The 17,488-nt window shown below is 36.6% G+C and overlaps 1 protein-coding gene across 1 annotated transcript; it reads right to left on the minus strand.

The window, feature by feature from the left end:
- Nucleotides 1-4,470: 4,470 nt before the first annotated feature.
- LOC145564894 (uncharacterized) lies at nt 4,471-15,212 on the minus strand. Its single transcript, XM_081625058.1, has 5 exons — nt 14,747-15,212; nt 14,296-14,614; nt 5,561-5,710; nt 5,030-5,218; nt 4,471-4,882 (listed from the first exon to the last, which is right to left on the minus strand). The coding sequence occupies exons 1-5, from the start codon at nt 15,210-15,212 to the stop codon at nt 4,471-4,473; spliced, it is 1,536 nt and encodes a 511-aa protein (XP_081481184.1).
- Nucleotides 15,213-17,488: the final 2,276 nt, after the last annotated feature.

Below are 17,488 nucleotides of genomic sequence, written 5' to 3' on the forward strand. Positions count from 1 at the left end.
TGATCCCTAAGAGTGAAAAGCTCAATATAGTCCACAAAATGGTCAACCACTTCCAACGGGTGGCCAATGAGGCCGAAGCGGGTAGGTCTAGGGTACCCATTTACTTTGGTGGCCAAGTTACACACATAGCGGTCAAACACCTTAGCTTTGTCCCTAACGATGACGGTAAGGTAGCCGACCCTACTATTATGGACCTACCCTATTTAGGTGGCCTTAATTGGATTAATGTCATGGGAGGGGAGACTTGGTGGGTGATTCAACGGGAATTGGGTAGGAGGGATAATGTTTTCACTTTACCCAACCCCACCTTGACCAAATTTGAGAAGGGGAAGCCTTCTTACACTTTCGAGCTTAGCGGTCAAGGTGAGGTTCAATCACCTCACCCTTCACCTCAACCCCACCACTCTCCTTAGACCACTCACCTCATCACCATTCACCACATTATCCACCACCTCCACCCTTTACATACGATATTCCCGCTTCCTCTACCAACTACAACATAGACCCCAACGCCCCTTATGACTTCTCGGCTTTTAGGAGCCAATTGGATAGGATTGAGATGGGGCAAGGGTGAGTTGAGGGTTTGGTTAGGGATTTGGACACTAGAGTAGGGTTTCTAGATAGAAGGGTAGGGTATGTGGAGAGGAACCTAGGGAGGGGTTTATACCCCATGTATGATGACTACGCCCATCGGGGGGCTATTCCCCCCCGATTCACTTGTCCCCGATTGGTTCCAATATCCGCAAGGTGGGTATACGAACCCAAGTGCCTTTGGTACCTACGTCGACTACTCATCGGTCCATGGTTATGGGACCGATGTACCTTTTGGTGGGCTTGGGGGGAATGTGGACCCTAACTACTTTGAAGGTGGTTCGGGTTATGGAGGTAGTGGCTCTAGCCATGGAGGAGCCGGTTCTAGCCACGGAGGGGGCTATTTGAGGATGGATGAGGATGAGGAGTAGGCTACACTCCCAAGTCAATGAGGGCATTGCTTGATTTGGCTTGGGGGGTGTTCTTTCGCTTGGTAATTCTCTTCCTTTTCTCTTTTTATTTGCTTTCTAGTATAGTTTTTATTGCTTTCCTAGTGTAGTTTTTATTGCTTTCTTATATATGAAAAATACAAAAAAAATTGAAAAGTAAAAAATTCAAAAATACGTTCCAATGAATTATGAATCATGCTTCCCTATGCCCCATACTTGAGAAAATTTGTTTTGATTCTTGGTTATTGATAATGAGCATTGTGGATTTGTTGGTCATGATTTGAAGTTTAATTGCTTGGATTCCTAAACATGAGTCAATTTTGCCAACTATTTGTGAATATAATGCTTGACTAGTTGATTCGGTTAGGAAATGTGTGATAGTTCCATAATTCTTGGTATGTCAATGAATTTGAGTATTGATTTGCAACTATGAGTAGTGTTTCATGACTTATTATTATGCACATGAGGAGGACGAAGGCGTTCATTCTTTTAGGTAGCCTTCAGAGTATTAGATACATTTGTTCCCTCTTGTTACCCATGTTGTTGCTTGTGCCCTTTTATTGTTTATTTAGCCACATTACAAGCCTATATGAGCCCCATTGGTTACTAGTCCCAAGCTTGGCTTGGGGGAGCTATTAGTTGGTGAGGTTAGGGAGTTGTGGTGTGCATATTATTTGCACAATGTGGGAATAAAAGAAGAGTTATTGTTCTTTGATTTTTGATTGGAAAATATTGATATTGTGTTTCAAAGTTGAATTTTCCAATATGAGTTAAAAAGAAAAAAAAAAAGCAAAAGAAAAAAATTAATGCTCAAGTGTTCTATTTGAAGGTTGTTCAAAAGAAAAAAAAAAAGAAAAAAATTCAAGTAGAAAAAAAAAAAAGAATGAGTTCAAAGTTTGTTTTTCACTCAAAGTTCTACATTATCATATTTTTATGTGTGATTATTATTGTAAGTGTTGGGATTGTTTATGATGATTAAAGTTGTATTTGGTGGTTTTTGTTGGAGTTAGTTATGTTGATGGAGATGTATGATCATCATTTATTTTGATCATGGGTTTATTAGAATTTGGCTCCCTTAATGCATAGCTTTTCTCTCACATAATCCCAAATTTATCCTACCTTTACCCTAGCCTTACATTACAAGTTTTAAAAGACCTTCCGACCTTGTGCATAGAAGTTATGTAAATGTGAAAGTGTTGTTTATCAATGCAAGTTATGACTTGGCATATTTTGAGTCGACTAGTAGGATGAGCGTTCATTGTTTTTATACACACGAGAGTGTGAGTTGGGAGGGCATTGTTCACATTAAAAGGGTTGGTTGGAGAGCGATCGAGTACATCTTTTACTCGCCACATAAATGAGAGTTGAGTGTGTGAGCACTAGTCTTGAATTCTATATGCTCTTGTGGTTTGCTCTACTTGACAATTGTTGGGGAGGAAGGGTGATTAGATGAATAAGATTGATTGATGTTGAAGCATGTTAATTAGATTTTCCTTGAATCGTTGGTGCTTGATTTGATTATTGGGGTGAAGTATGTTTTATATGTTCATTGATGAGCTCTTTGCTTAGGGACAAGCAAAGGTTTGGCTTGGGGGAGTTTGATATGTCCATTTTATATAGTGTTTTACCCTTGTCCCTTGGTCGTTATTAGTAGTGTTTTTGGCTCTTTTGGGCCACTTTTATTACTAATTTGTGTTTTCTAGTGTTTTCGTAGTTTTACTTGTATTTTACAGGAAATTATACTCTTGGAGAATTTTCCCGGGCTTTATGGATCAACTACGGAAACTAGGACACGACCACTTTTGGAGCCCGGGATCGGTGAGAGCTAGTGATTAAGGGCTCGGTAATTGGGATCCCAAGGTATTCGGACCGAGTGTTCAAGACCCGAAGAGGAAATTCGGATTGGACCAAGAAATCAAGCCCAATCAAAGTCCGAGCCTCAAAATGGAGCAAGGGCCCGATCGGGCAACCTCTAGCACGATCGGGCGCGGCGCTGCTGGTGCTATGCATGGCGATAAGCGCGCCCGATCGTGCGAGCATCTAGCACGATCGGGCAATGATGCTGGGAAGGAACGCAAAGTAAAAGGCGAGCCCGATTGGGCGGCCCTTCGCCCGATCGGGCGCGTGTTTTATGTAGCCCGATTAGTTTAGTTTTAATTTTTGTTTTAGGAAACGTTTAAGTACGATTTTTGTACGGATTTTTAGATTACCTTCTTTCTTAGACTTTCTCTCTCTACTTAGAATTTTACTCTCTCTTAATTCTTCTCTCAACTTTTGTTCTTAATTGTTTCCATTAATTCCAGATTTCTTTTTGGTAACAATTTCTTCCCTTTTAATTTCAGCTATTTTACTTGCTTCTTTGATTATGCTTTTATTTAATTATTTTATTAGTTTAGTTATGATGATGCGTGAGTAGTTTCATTCTAGGGTTTATGGGGATCCATAATTAATATGAAGGGATAATTTGTTATTATTGATTATTGATATTGCATGATAATTTCTTATTGAATTGTTTTAATTCTTTGCAATTAGATTATGAATCGAGCAGATGTAATTTGATTGTGAATGTTTAGCAATATTGAATTGATGAATCGAGCAGATATTAATTTAATATTAAAGGCTATTTTCAATAGGAACTTAGATCTATTAAATTGCGAGAGCCTGTTAGATCTATGTTGATTAATAAATTGCGAGAGCATGTTAATCATGTTATTTGTGCATTGTTAATTATTAATTACTTCGTTCTATCCCGGAATATTAATTGTTGGTGAACCTGTGACCCTAGGCTTCCTTATTATTGTTTCTTTTCTCCCTAAAACTTATTCTTCGTAGTATAAAATTTATTCCCAAAAATATTAGTTACTTAGATAATTTAGATTATAATAAATAATTAGGAGTAAAAAGACTTGTTTCCCTGTGGAGTTCGACCCTACTTCCCTATCTACATTAGTTAGAGGATTTAGGTATTACTTTTGATTAGGGGATACGACTTTACCCTGTCATACCACACGAAAATTGGGAAGGGAAGGGATCCAAAAATCGTCCCAAATACTGATGTTGTTACCTCTACCAATGCTCTTTATATCTTCTTTTTCAATTACACTTTTCACACCCAAGATCGATCTCCAAGTAAAGCTCATCCCCGCAACTGCCTTTGCATCAAAAAATTAGAGGAAGGGAAGTATTTGCCTTTGAGAACCCGAGGCATTAGGGATTGCTCATTAGTCAAAATAGGCCAAGCTTGTTTCGCTAACATCGCCTTATTGAGAAGCTGCATATTATGAAAACCCATCCCCCCAAGATTTTTTTAGCGGTACATTTTCCTCCAAGCCACCCAACAAGTCTTCCTTTCATCATTTTTTTGTCCCCAAAAAAAATTCCTACACATTTTTTCCACCTTATTAAGAATGCTAACAGGGATGGAAAAACATTGCATAGCATAGATCGGGATAGCCTGAGCTACAAATTTTATAAGAATTTCCCGACCCGCTTAAGATAAAAAGTTCTCCTTCCAACCCTTCAATTTCTTCCAGACCCTGTCTTGAATACTCTGAAAAACCTTTTTTTTAGAACCACCAATGTAAGTTGGGAGTCCCAAATATTTATCATGTCCTTCGACAGCCTTAAAGGATAACTTCATCTGAAGAATGTTTTGCTTTTCACGATCAATGTTTCGGCTAAAAGACACCTCTGATTTTTCCATATTCAATTTTTGACCTGACGCCATCTCATAGGTTGTAAGGATATCAAGAACTTTTTCCACTTCTTCTTCATTTGCCCGGACAAAAAGGAGACTATCATCAGCAAAAAACAAATGAGAAATAGGCTCAACATGCCTTCCAATCTTCACCCCATGAATGTCTCTCTTCCTCTCTGCATCTCGGAGTAGAGCCGACAAACTTCTGCACACATAATAAAAAGGAAAGGTGAAAGAGGATCACCTTGCCTAAGCCCTCTACTAGGCTTAAATTCGCGCGAAGGTTGACCATTCACAAGAACATCAAAAGAAGCCAAGGAGACACAATTCATAATATTTTTCACAAAAGTACCCGGAAGACCCCATCATCTTCTCAAGAAACTCCCACTCCACCCTGTCATAAGCTTTGCTCATATCAAGCTTAAGGCCCAGAAAACCTTTTTTTCCAGTTTTTTTCTTCCGAAGAAAATGAAAGCACTCATATGCTACCAGAATATTATCAGTGATCAATCTACTAGGGACAAACCCACTCTGAGACTCGCTAATAATAGAAGGCAATATTTTTTTAAGTCTATTTGCTAGGACTTTAGAGACAATTTTATAGAGTACATTACATAGACTAAAGGCCTATAATCAACAGGAGACTCACATTCTTTTTTTTCAGAATTAAAACATTATGTGTCTGATTAATAGAACCTATATCACCTCCATTATTAAGAATATTTAGCACATTTGAAATCACATCATTACCAACAATACTCCAAAAATCGGGAAAAAATAGAAGACATACCATTAGGGTCGGGGGGCTTTAGTAGGGTGCATTTGGAAAAGAGCCTCACGCACCTCCTCACCATCGAAAGGGGCAGCCAGCTCGGCAAATTACTCGGCAGAGATAGCCTTGTCAATTTTTTCAATAACAGCATCAGGTTCCACTTGGACACCCATAGAGAACAGTTCCGAGAAATGATTCACCATAACCTCCATAATCTGCTCTTCCTCATCATATAAATTTCCGGCAGCATCTTTTATCTGTCTAATATGGTGTCAGGATTTTCTCTGACTAGCTTTCGTATGAAAGAAAGTCGTATTTTTGTCCCTATTCAACCAATCCTGTCTACTACGTTGCTGAAGGAATTATGTCTTCGATAAGTGCAATTACTAGATATATCAAGGATTACTATTATGGAGATAATAAGTTCATTCTATAGGGTCGTCAATATCTGGTGCTAGATATGATAATTGATCTTTGGGTTAGTTAAATAGCCCAAAGCCTTATAGAATGGATCCTATGAGGTCACACAACAAGGGTATTGGGTTAAACAAGTAAGAGGCCCATTAATGGGCCTCACGAGATTATGACATACCATGTAGAGTGTTGGGCTAGAGTAGTGTGTTTAGGATAAGGGTTTTGGGCTTTTGACATGGGCTCTTATTTAGAGATGAGATCTATAAATAAGATCCATGCCTAGGGTTTGTAGTAAGCAGTCATAATTCACACACTGTGAATTTTGACATCAATGCAACCAATCCCAAAACCCTAATCCTCTCTCCAACTCACGGCCCTCATCCTCCCCTTAGGTCCGTACGGCCGGCCACCCCTTGGCGGCGCGTGTGATGGTTATCGTGGTGGTTCTTGGTTAGTATGTCTCTCCTCTCCGTTGAAGGTTGATTGAAGCGTTCAGTCGCGACTAACTAGCATTAGTGGAGGTCTTAATCTGTGCCCGTGGACCAAGTAGAGGAATCACGCTTGGGGTTCTTTATCTCCCTTTGTTCTTGCTCGATCGCACGTGGAATCACGCTTCAAAGGTACAATTATTTGTTCTTTATGTGTTATGCATTAGATCCTTGGATTAGGTACTGTATGAATATGATTCATGTTATTTCCGCTGCGTAGTACCTATAAATCCCTACAGTGGTATCAGTTAGCCTATTGTATTTACGCATATTGCCAATAATTCTTTGATAATCCTTAATTTTAATTCAATTAGGAGGGAGAATATTTAATTATGGTTCAATTGTTTCTTTTAATGTGATTAAACTTTTGGAATAGATTAAATGCGATTTAATTATGCTCAAATAGCCATGTAGAGGACCGAATTAAGCCCTAATATGTTCAAAAATTTCGAGCCCTAGAACCCTAATTTCGAATATTTTCGAAAATCCTAGCCCTAAAATATGATTTTGTGCTTGATTTTGATTGAATTTGATTTGTTTTATGTTTCATAATTTTAATTGGGTTGATTTATGCATAAAAATGTTTTATGTATGATCATAGATTTAATTTTAAATGTTAGAATTAAATGGATTAATTTTATGATGAACCCTAATTTTAAAGTTGAATGTGATTTAATTTTAATCTTATGGACTGATTTAATTTAATTAGGATAAATGTTATTTTAATTAAATTAAAACACAAAAAAAAAAAAAAATTTGGTCGGCAACCGCGGCTGGTTGGCGCAGCCACGGCGGCTGCCGACCAGGTGGTGGTCCAAGAGGGAGGGTTAGGGAGGGCGGCGGTCTATGGTGGCTGTGGGCAGCAGCGTGCAACCGTTGCACGGCTGCTGCCGCGGCTGCCACCGCTGGTGCTGCTGCTGCCTTGCACCGCACGGTGGCCTACAGCCCAGCAGAATTAGCTCCACGCTGCTGCCCTTTGAGGCAGTGGCTGGTGTCACGGCAGCCAGCCACCGTGGCTAGCTTCGGCTAGCCAACCACGGTGGTCGGCGTTGGTGGTTGCGGTATTTTCAAAAAAATAAAAATTCTGTTTTGAAAAATTATTTCAGAATAATTACGAATTATTTTGGGATAAAATCGGTTTTATTTTGGATAAGTTCAAATATTTTCAAAATATGATCTTTTATTTTAAAAGATAAAGTTGGTTTTATTTGGATAAAATCTTTTATTTTAGGATAAAATCAAATATTCAAAAGTTGTTATATTTGATATTATCCATATTTAGTTTGTTATTTTGGTAATTATCCTAAACTAAAGTGGTTAATTTTGGATAAGTTTTGTTAGGATATTCTGAGCATATTCCAAAAGGATAATAATTGATTTAAATAATGTGATTATCCCATAATTATTTTTGGATATAATTGATTTAAAATATTGTGATTGGCTAGTGATTAGGATAGAATTTCCTAACTTTGTTAGGATAATCTTTGAGGATAAATATGATTTATCTTTTAAGATTAAAATAAGATTTGATTCTATCTCATGACTAATTTAGAATATATGATATTTTATTGATGATCATGAATAATATATGATATTATCTAATTGCTTTAATTAAAATATGAGATATTTAGATGCCATGTTTCCTTAATTGTGAACATTCGATGTTGTAGTTTAGGAAAGCATGATGAGTGATTTATTATGTGGCAATTTTATAATATATGATGTTGTTTTATTGCTATATAATGACTAGTATGGCCCAGTAGATTGCTAAATACGATATGCGCATCGTGATGTATTTTTTGTAATCTTAGTACGGTCTACGTACCGATAAAGTATTTTGTAATTTTATTTTATTTTATTTAAGTAGTAGATAGAATAGAGTAGAATTACAGGTTTTAGTTAATCCAAGAAGCCCATGAAGTGAAGGCCCAAAGGAGCAAGGTGGATGCGATCCATGATGATTCAAGTGGGAGCATTTACTTTATTAGTTTTCTTAGGATTAGGGGCTATGCTATGTCTTGTTTGTGCATTCAGTATTTTATGCATGTTAGATTTTATTGATGTCTTGTGATGATGCGCTAGAGTTCACTATTTAATCACAACATAATAAATCTAGATCCCAATAATATTGATGCAGCTTTTCCAATTAAAAACCCGACGAAAACCTTGATAGTTTATGATGGGTCGGCCTCAGCAGAGCATCATAATATATCTTGGGGAAGTGGGGGTAGGACCGCATATCTACACTTTTAATTGGTTATATTCAACAAGGTTACCTAAAGCGTTTAGAACCTTGAAGCTAAGAGTAATAATTAAACATGCGATGGTTAATTATTCAACCAAGAATTACAAGAGTTGTAATCAGTAAAGAGTTTACTCACCTTGAAAATGTAATGGTTGATTGCAGAGCCTCACTCTGGTTAATTATTGCACGAATAAAGGATCTTGGAATCACTTAATTCAAGTTGGGATCACTTAAATTGAATAGAGTGTTTTAAAGTTACCAATTTAATTCGCTTATGGTACTTTAAATTTTAATAAACATAATTGAATTTTGCGTTTACTTGTAAGTAACATATCGTTCTAATTTTATTTTTATATATAATCTCCTCGATTGAAAATAAAGTTGAGAAACGTTCTCAAAAGGTTTAAAAGATAATCCGTAAACCTATATTCCAATTTTGCTAAGATTGTTCTAAAAGGCAAGTTTTAGAAATCCATGTTACATGTCTAAGGTTGGTTTTATTCAAAATGTTTGAGTAAAATGCCAGCACATCTTCATTTTGAAAAGTATTTCAAGGGATATAATGAGATGAGAGGTACAAACCCTCTAAAAGACAAGTATAAAAGTCCAATAAAATCTCTTATCTTCAATATGATTGAATATAAGAAAGTGATTGGAAATCTCAATGATCAAAAGTTGATCAAATGACAATATTCTTCATCTACTTTATATAGAATTTAATACTTGATTAAACTCAAATATAAATAATGATATAATAGACTTAGCAGAATCATGAAAAGTGATTAAAGTAGTTGAGCAAGGTATCATTTTGAACCTAAGAGAAATGTTCTAGGTGGCTCAAATGGGAAAGGTTTAGGAATATATGAGGATTGCATTAAGAAGTTATAGGCTAAGAAATGCAAACAAGTTGCTACTTCTCAAACCTAGAACTACTTACATGCTAAAAGTTGTTATGAACAACAAATGTTTCAAATTAAATGGATCAATTCCAATTGATTAGAAACTACCTCATAACAGTTGGAAGGTAAAAGAATGGAAATGTTCCAATTTAGAATTATATAATAGAAATTGATTTAGCATATTGCTACTTCTTGGACATATGATGTCTTGTTTAGATCACTCATTGCACAATGTGATTGAACTAAAGGAAGAATTTATTGCTAAAGAGAAATAAATCTACAAGTTTAGAAGCAAATGTTGCTACTTCACAAGTAGAATCTACAAGTTTGGAAGCAAAAGTTGCAACTTTACAAGTAGAACCAGTATTTCACCACTAATAATGGGCTAGAATTAAATAAATGTTATTCATTCTTACCATTATCAAAACACCATTCAATGTTAGTAATGACTAAGCATCGAAGATTCAAAAACGTGGAATAAATGTTATTCTATGCTTCTTTGAGTCATAATGTGTTTTGAATTGCTAAATAGGTTTAAAGTTCTATATGATAGAAATAGTTAAACCATTTCTATATATATATATATATATATATATATATATATATATATATATATATATATATATATATATATATATATATATATATATATATATATATATATAAGTTGTCTCTAAAAATGTCAATTAATTCGAATGAAAATGAAAATTGCATGCGGAAGATCCAAAGGGGTGGACTTTCAATATCATTGGATTATGAATCCATTGATATATGTAATTATCATTCTAATTTGAAATTTTGACAAAGTCATCATTTAGAGAAATGATGATGTGAACACAAGGTCGAATACATATCGATGTAAGAAAACCAAAGATTCAAAGGCTAGAGACAGACAATGAAACTTCATTTGTGATACGATCACTATTTATGCTTAGTTGAAGCATGGAAGTGAAAATTTTGAAAAGTTCAAAATGTTCAGTATGAAGTTCAGTATCAACTTGACAAGATAATGATTACACTACAATATGATTGTAATTGTGAAAATTTAAGTCGAGACATGTACTTGGAAACACATTCAAAGTATTGCGATATGATCGTAATAATGAGAATTTAAGCCAAGACCTTGATAAACATCCAAGAGTTGTGAAATCGTTTTACAACAAAATCCGAAAGAAAACCTTGTGAAGTGTTTATGGAGGAAGCTATCAATCTATATGAGATATATTTTGATAATGGATGTAAATTACCTATCTTCCAACCATTGTTCAAGGGATATACTTTTAAGAAAAGCTACAAAACTAAACAAACTACATACGTCAAATCAAATGTAGCAAAGGCTTCATATGTGATATGGATAAGAAAAGTTCTTATATAGTCTTTCTACAAAGTAAGGAATAAAAGTTGTATTAAAACGTTTAATGCACACTCGATTCCTATATACAGCAAGGGGTACTACTACAAAAACCATACTTAGCACAAAATGTTTGTTGCTCAAGTAGGTGCCCTTGTGGAAATTGTTCCAAAAGGTCAAGTGGGAGTAGTGTAAATCTCGAAAGAGTTCGAGAAAAGCAACAAACAAACATGGTTCAAAACCATGATTGGTTCACCCTATGCTAAATATGCCTCCTCAAAAGGCAAGTGGGAGTATAAGAATCTCGAAAAGTTCGAGAACCTTGAAAGAGTTCAAGAAAAGTGATTTCGAAAATCTCGAAGAAATTTGAGAAGTTATCGAATAAAAGCAACAATATGAGCATGATTTACCTCATGTTACAAATGACAACGCGTGGTCTCATTATGTGTAATGGGATTAATAACCATGTGTCGAAGGTAGTACATTCCAAGTGCACATCCTCTATTGTCATTTCTCATCGAAAACTAAACAAAGTTGTTGTATGAGTTTCAATTGTTGCGTAAAACCCACAAGGATGACTAGCATATGTAAAACTTAGTCAAAGAAATATGATTTCATATTGACTAAGAGTTCTAAAATATTTATTTTGGAACATGATGATTATGCAAGTAATAAAGATGATTTGACAAGTTATGATTCCAAGTGGTTTTAAAACCATGAAATCTGAAATAGATTCTAAGTCTGTAAGCAAGTGTATGACACTTGAATAATTTGCCTAAATTGGGTGAAACCCATTGTAAGCAAAGCAGACAAGAAAGAAAAATGTTTTCTAACTAAAGCAAAGACTTGTTAAAGGATTCAACTAATTCATAGTATGACTATGATTACGATGAAACCTTTACATGTTGCAAAGATCTATTAAAGATATTTAGTGATTTTTACCTTATAAGATTTGGTAGATGGATTTCAAAACACTTTCATAAGATTTGTATATGATACAGTCAAAAGTTTGGAGATCCAATAATCCTAGGGATGCATAAAAGATCCATAATGGATTGAAGTTAGCATCAGGGAGTTATGTTCCTAATTTTGTGAGTTAATCAAATCGTTTGATGTTCTCGTAAAATGAAGAAAAGGTCTTGTATGTACAAGATGTTTAGTGGGAGCTATGAAGTCTTCTTGGTCTAGTATAAAGAGCAATTATTCATTGCTTGAAGAGTCAAGTGGTGGGTAATGCATTTTGTATGAAAATCTTGAAGAAGAAGATGAGTACATTTGGGATTCAAGATCTATATAGATAGGTCTCAAAGGATGTTTGAGTTTAGGTTAAGAAGCTTATATTGATAAGATTCTTATAAGGTTCAACGTTATATTGAAAAGAGTTTCAATCCCATGTGACATGGTACGTTGCTTAATGATTCAATACCTTGAGAAAGGTTGATGAAATTAAGACTTTGAGTGATGATCCTTATGCAATTCGCAAAGGATGAATCATGCACATGCCATGGACTATACTCGTCTATTTGATTCCCGTGTTTTAAAGAACAAGTGATGATAGATTTCAATCGAAATCAAATGTAACGTTGGAATACAAATTAGAAATTCCAAAGTTTCTTGCGAAAGGGCGAAGGAAAATTCTTAGTGTATGGAGATGAAAATGATTATAAGATTTAGAATTTGCAAAATTCATGTTTATGAGAATGTCTCATGAACTTTACTTTCTAAACCCCTTCCATGACCAAGGTGTGAGAGTCATACTAATAAGATTTTTGGATTGAAGCAAGTTATGTAATTTTAGTTGTGTATGTTTTAAGAAGGCATATTACAAAAGTAAATACATTAGCTTGCAGAATTATGTTTATCAATTGAAACAAAGTTTCAATCTTATTTAATCGTGGTTTCAAGATTAAATAAAATGTCCAAAATAATTATGAATTGATGGGCTCACTAGGTTGATGACCTTTTGAATGAAACCCCACAGGTGAACTAAATTCATATATTATTTAAGTTCCTAGTTCGGAATCATTAAACTGGACATAAATGATTTCCAATAATGGACTAGCATGTTAAGATTGATTGGATAGCGCAGTTTCATGGGCTATAGGAGCATAGTGATGCTCGGTCAATCACATGGATATGCATGAATGATGCATGATCGAACTATAGACCTACTTTGAAGTTCAAGTATAGAGCTTCCGGATATATTAGTGGATTCCTTTGACATGAGTGGAACACTGATTTCATTCAATGATTGTTTTAACTGTGGTACATTCAAACGTCTGGCCGTAACTGGAGATTATAAAGGATGTTTCTCGGTTACTTCATGAGTTGAGTGGAAGCTTTGGTTGCCATAAGAATGAATTGAGTCTACCTATTTAATTAGGAATGTGTCTTGGCCCCTTGAAGAGGAAGAATTCAGAAAATGCATGGCCGTGCTCAAATGGAAGGGGTTCCACTTGGACACCCATAGAGAACAGTTCCGAGAAATGATTCACCATAACCTCCATAATCTGCTCTTCCTCATCATATAAATTTCCGGCAGCATCTTTTATCTGTCTAATATGGTGTCAGGATTTTCTCTGACTAGCTTTCGTATGAAAGAAAGTCGTATTTTTGTCCCTATTCAACCAATCCTGTCTACTACGTTGCAGAAGGAATTATGTCTTCGATAAGTGCAATTACTAGATATATCAAGGATCACTATTATGGAGATAATAAGTTCATTCTATAGGGTCGTCAATATCTGGTGCTAGATATGATAATTGAGCTTTGGGTTAGTTAAATAGCCCAAAGCCTTATAGAATGGATCCTATGAGGTCACACAACAAGGGTATTGGGTTAAACAAGTAAGAGGCCCATTAATGGGCCTCACGAGATTATGACATACCATGTAGAGTGTTGGGCTAGAGTAGTGTGTTTAGGATAAGGGTTTTGGGCTTTTGACATGGGCTCTTATTTAGAGATGAGATCTATAAATAAGATCCATGCCTAGGGTTTGTAGTAAGCAGTCATAATTCACACACTGTGAATTTTGACATCAATGCAACCAATCCCAAAACCCTAATCCTCTCTCCAACTCACGGCCCTCATCCTCCCCTTAGGTCCGTACGGCCGGCCACCCCTTGGTGGCGCGTGTGATGGTTATCGTGGTGGTTCTTGGTTAGTATGTCTCTCCTCTCCGTTGAAGGTTGATTGAAGCGTTCAGTCGCGACTAACTAGCATTAGTGGAGGTCTTAATCTGTGCCCGTGGACCAAGTAGAGGAATCACGCTTGGGGTTCTTTATCTCCCTTTGTTCTTGCTCGATCGCACGTGGAATCACGCTTCAAAGGTACAATTATTTGTTCTTTATGTGTTATGCATTAGATCCTTGGATTAGGTACTGTATGAATATGATTCATGTTATTTCCGCTGCGTAGTACCTATAAATCCCTATAGTTGCCGCCAATACATTTCCTCCCTACTCTCTAACTCATCCATTCTATCATCTAGAGCTCGCATTTGGGCAATGACATTTTCTGTTTGAGTTTCCGCCATAGGGGTCTCCATGTGAGCTCTACAATCCTTCAAATCCTTAATAAAGTCACCAAATTTGTTCCAACTCCAAGCACTCAAATTAAGAGACGTGTGAGCTATTTTTGAGCAAATATCTCCCCCTTCACCCCAAGTATTTGCTACTATATCACCGCAAGTTTCATCTCTCAACCACATCTCCTCAAATCTATACAGCTTCCTCTTTTTTTTTCTTCTTTTGCTTGCCGACACCTTCACTGATGCATAGAAGGATGGGAATGTGATCAGATTTTCGCTTGGATAAATGTGACACGAAAGATCCCGGAAAAGGTCCCTCCATTCTCGGTTAGCTAAAAATCTGTCAAGTCGTTCCTATAGATTAAAATTACCACCCTTATTGTTAGTCCACGTGAAAGGGTGGCCAACAAACCCCAAGTCCTCTAAATCACATAATGCTACTGCTTTTCTCAAGATGTCAGCTTCCTCTACACGAAAATCTTTCCCACCTTGCTTCTCACTAAACAAAAGCATCAAATTGAAGTCTCCACCGCACACCCAAGGGGTATCACGATTGCCACGCAAATTCTCCAATAAAGTTCCCGTTTTGTGTTTATTCTCCTCTTCGAGAAAGCCATACACTCCTGTGAATCTCCATCCCTCTTTCTTAGGCATTTTAACCCACGAATCAATGTAATTTAAAGAGTAGGACTTAATCTCCACATTTATAAAATCCTTCCATAAAAGAGCAAGACCACCACTTCTCTTTCTATCTTCTCCCATACAACTAACTGCCAGAACACTATGAAATTTTAGTTTTGTTTTTATTTTTTCAACTTCCTGACTTTTCAATCTCATCTTTGACAAAAATATAATATGGGGATTTTCAAGTAAAACAACATTTTTTTAGAGCCGTGACCGCCGAGGTATTCCCCAAACCTATACAACTCCAACTTAGGATGTTATTCATTGATCACCAAGAGCCCATGGGTGTGGGGCCCGCCACATTTACAGTAGGAACTTGCACCTTCCTTCTCTTATTCGCCTCTTCAGTCTCCTCTCCGTCCACCATCATTTCATGCTCATTCTCCTCCTCCTCCCTCCCACTTCTCTTTCCCCCTGATAGAATTTTTTCAATTGTCCTTTCGTTCCTCCTCCCTCCCTGCACCACCTTAATTGATTTTAACTTCCTTCCCTTGCTCACCAAACTCCCTACAACCTCACTTCCCTCCCCTTCAGTAATCCCACCTCCCTTAGAGCTAAGCTCCCTTACATTCCCACTACTCAAAAACTTATCAAAATTTAACTCATTGTTGTGAGTATCCATCCCCTCGTCCATATTACTACTTCCACTCCCAATTGAAGTAAACACTCCCTTCTCTTTTATTTCTTCGATTTTTCCTTCACCCTCCTCTTGAATCTGACTCGGCCTAGTGAGATGCACTCCCTCCCCTTTCATTGAAGTCCCCACAGTCCGCAAAACCATTTTCAAACCACTACTGTCAGGAACAGCAATGAGCTCCGACTCTCTGCTTTTTACATTCACCACAGCAGCCATATCACCCTTATCTGATGGAGATGAGAAAGCAAGTCTCCTTGCTGCCCCTACGGGGCCTAACTTGATAACATCAGGGTCATTATAATTGGACACCTTCTTTGTTTTTGCCGAGTGTTTCAATTTCTCCATATACGCTTTCTCCTTCTCCCTTTCTGCCAAATCCACCCTTGCTTTCTGTAGGCGTCATTCAAAGTGCGCCTACGTTAAAAGCATGTGGTGATTATGCTTGGCACTCTTAGGAAGTGGGAATTGACGTATACGATTAGGGACAAGAAAAGTAGGGAGCCGCCAACAAGTTTTTAAGGAACTTGTAAACCGTTCACGGATCATAAAAGGCAACCACGAATAAAGGACATTGAAGGCAACAACGATTGACCCGTGAAGGTTACACCCCATTCATAATCCATCAGATTACTAACTCCATATGGTTCGGAACCACGAAAGGAGGATCGGGGATGATGGTACAAAGTGAGTCATGGAGTCACATTCGCCCGTATTGGCCTCTACTCGATTATTATAGTGAAAAGTGACTCCTGCGATCTCAAAGACATACAAACAAAAATTCAATTTGCTCCAATTTATTATTAAGCTCAATTGGTTGAATATTAATGCAACATATAATTCTAAAATATTTGTGATCACTTGATTAAAACAACAAGATTAAAAAGGAACCTAAACCGGTTGTCCAAATTATCTTATTAGTCGTGATTTTCCATTACATATTCCCTTTAACATGCAATATGGTGATCATAAAATATAATAATAGAATTAACATTAATATTGGAAGCAATTTAACAATAATTCCAACAATGTAAAATCGTTAGAAAAATAATAGAAATAAAAGGAACATAATTCTTACTTTGATTCTGTTTGTTTACAACTACAAAATAATAAACGAGTTAGTAACTTCAAGGAAATAATAATAAAACAACAATAAAATTAAATTAAATAAAGTAGAGTTGATTTGGGGCAAAACCCTCAAACAGTTCTACCTTTCACGCCTTGGCTTAAGGACAGAACCACGAGTAAAGTATGGACTCCTTGGAGTACTTGAAGAAGGAATTTTGAAATAAGAAGGGCAGGCTAGTGTTTAGGCTAAATCATAGAAGAGAGAAAAATAGAGAATTAATTGGTGCCCCGTACATCGGAAATGAGGGGGTATTTATAGAGAAAATGTGCTGAGGGAGCACACGGAACCCTAAAATGATAAAAACCCTAAAAAAGTATCCCGCGACACGGCAAAATGTACCGTGACACGGGAAGTCCCACCGTCAGACGGGAAACATTCCCGTGACACGGTGCAGTTTTAGTGTGACGCGGGAAATTTTTAGTAAACGGGGAAGAAAACGTGTTAAGGGTTTACGCGGAAAGGACACGGAAATTCCCGTGACACGGTGGGTACCTGCCGTGGCGCGGGAATTCCCAGCCCGCTTTTCCGTCTTAATACATTTTTAACCCTAATTTCGTTTAGCAATTTAAGTGCCGATTGATAATTTCGGGCCTTTTTCTGATTTATTATTATTTGGACTAAAATAAGAAAATAATTAAATAAAATAAATAAAAGGTTTGGGCCAAA

This window comes from Chenopodium album, chromosome 10 (genome assembly GCF_948465745.1).
Source record: "Chenopodium album chromosome 10, dcCheAlbu1.1, whole genome shotgun sequence".
NCBI lineage: Eukaryota > Viridiplantae > Streptophyta > Magnoliopsida > Caryophyllales > Amaranthaceae > Chenopodium > Chenopodium album.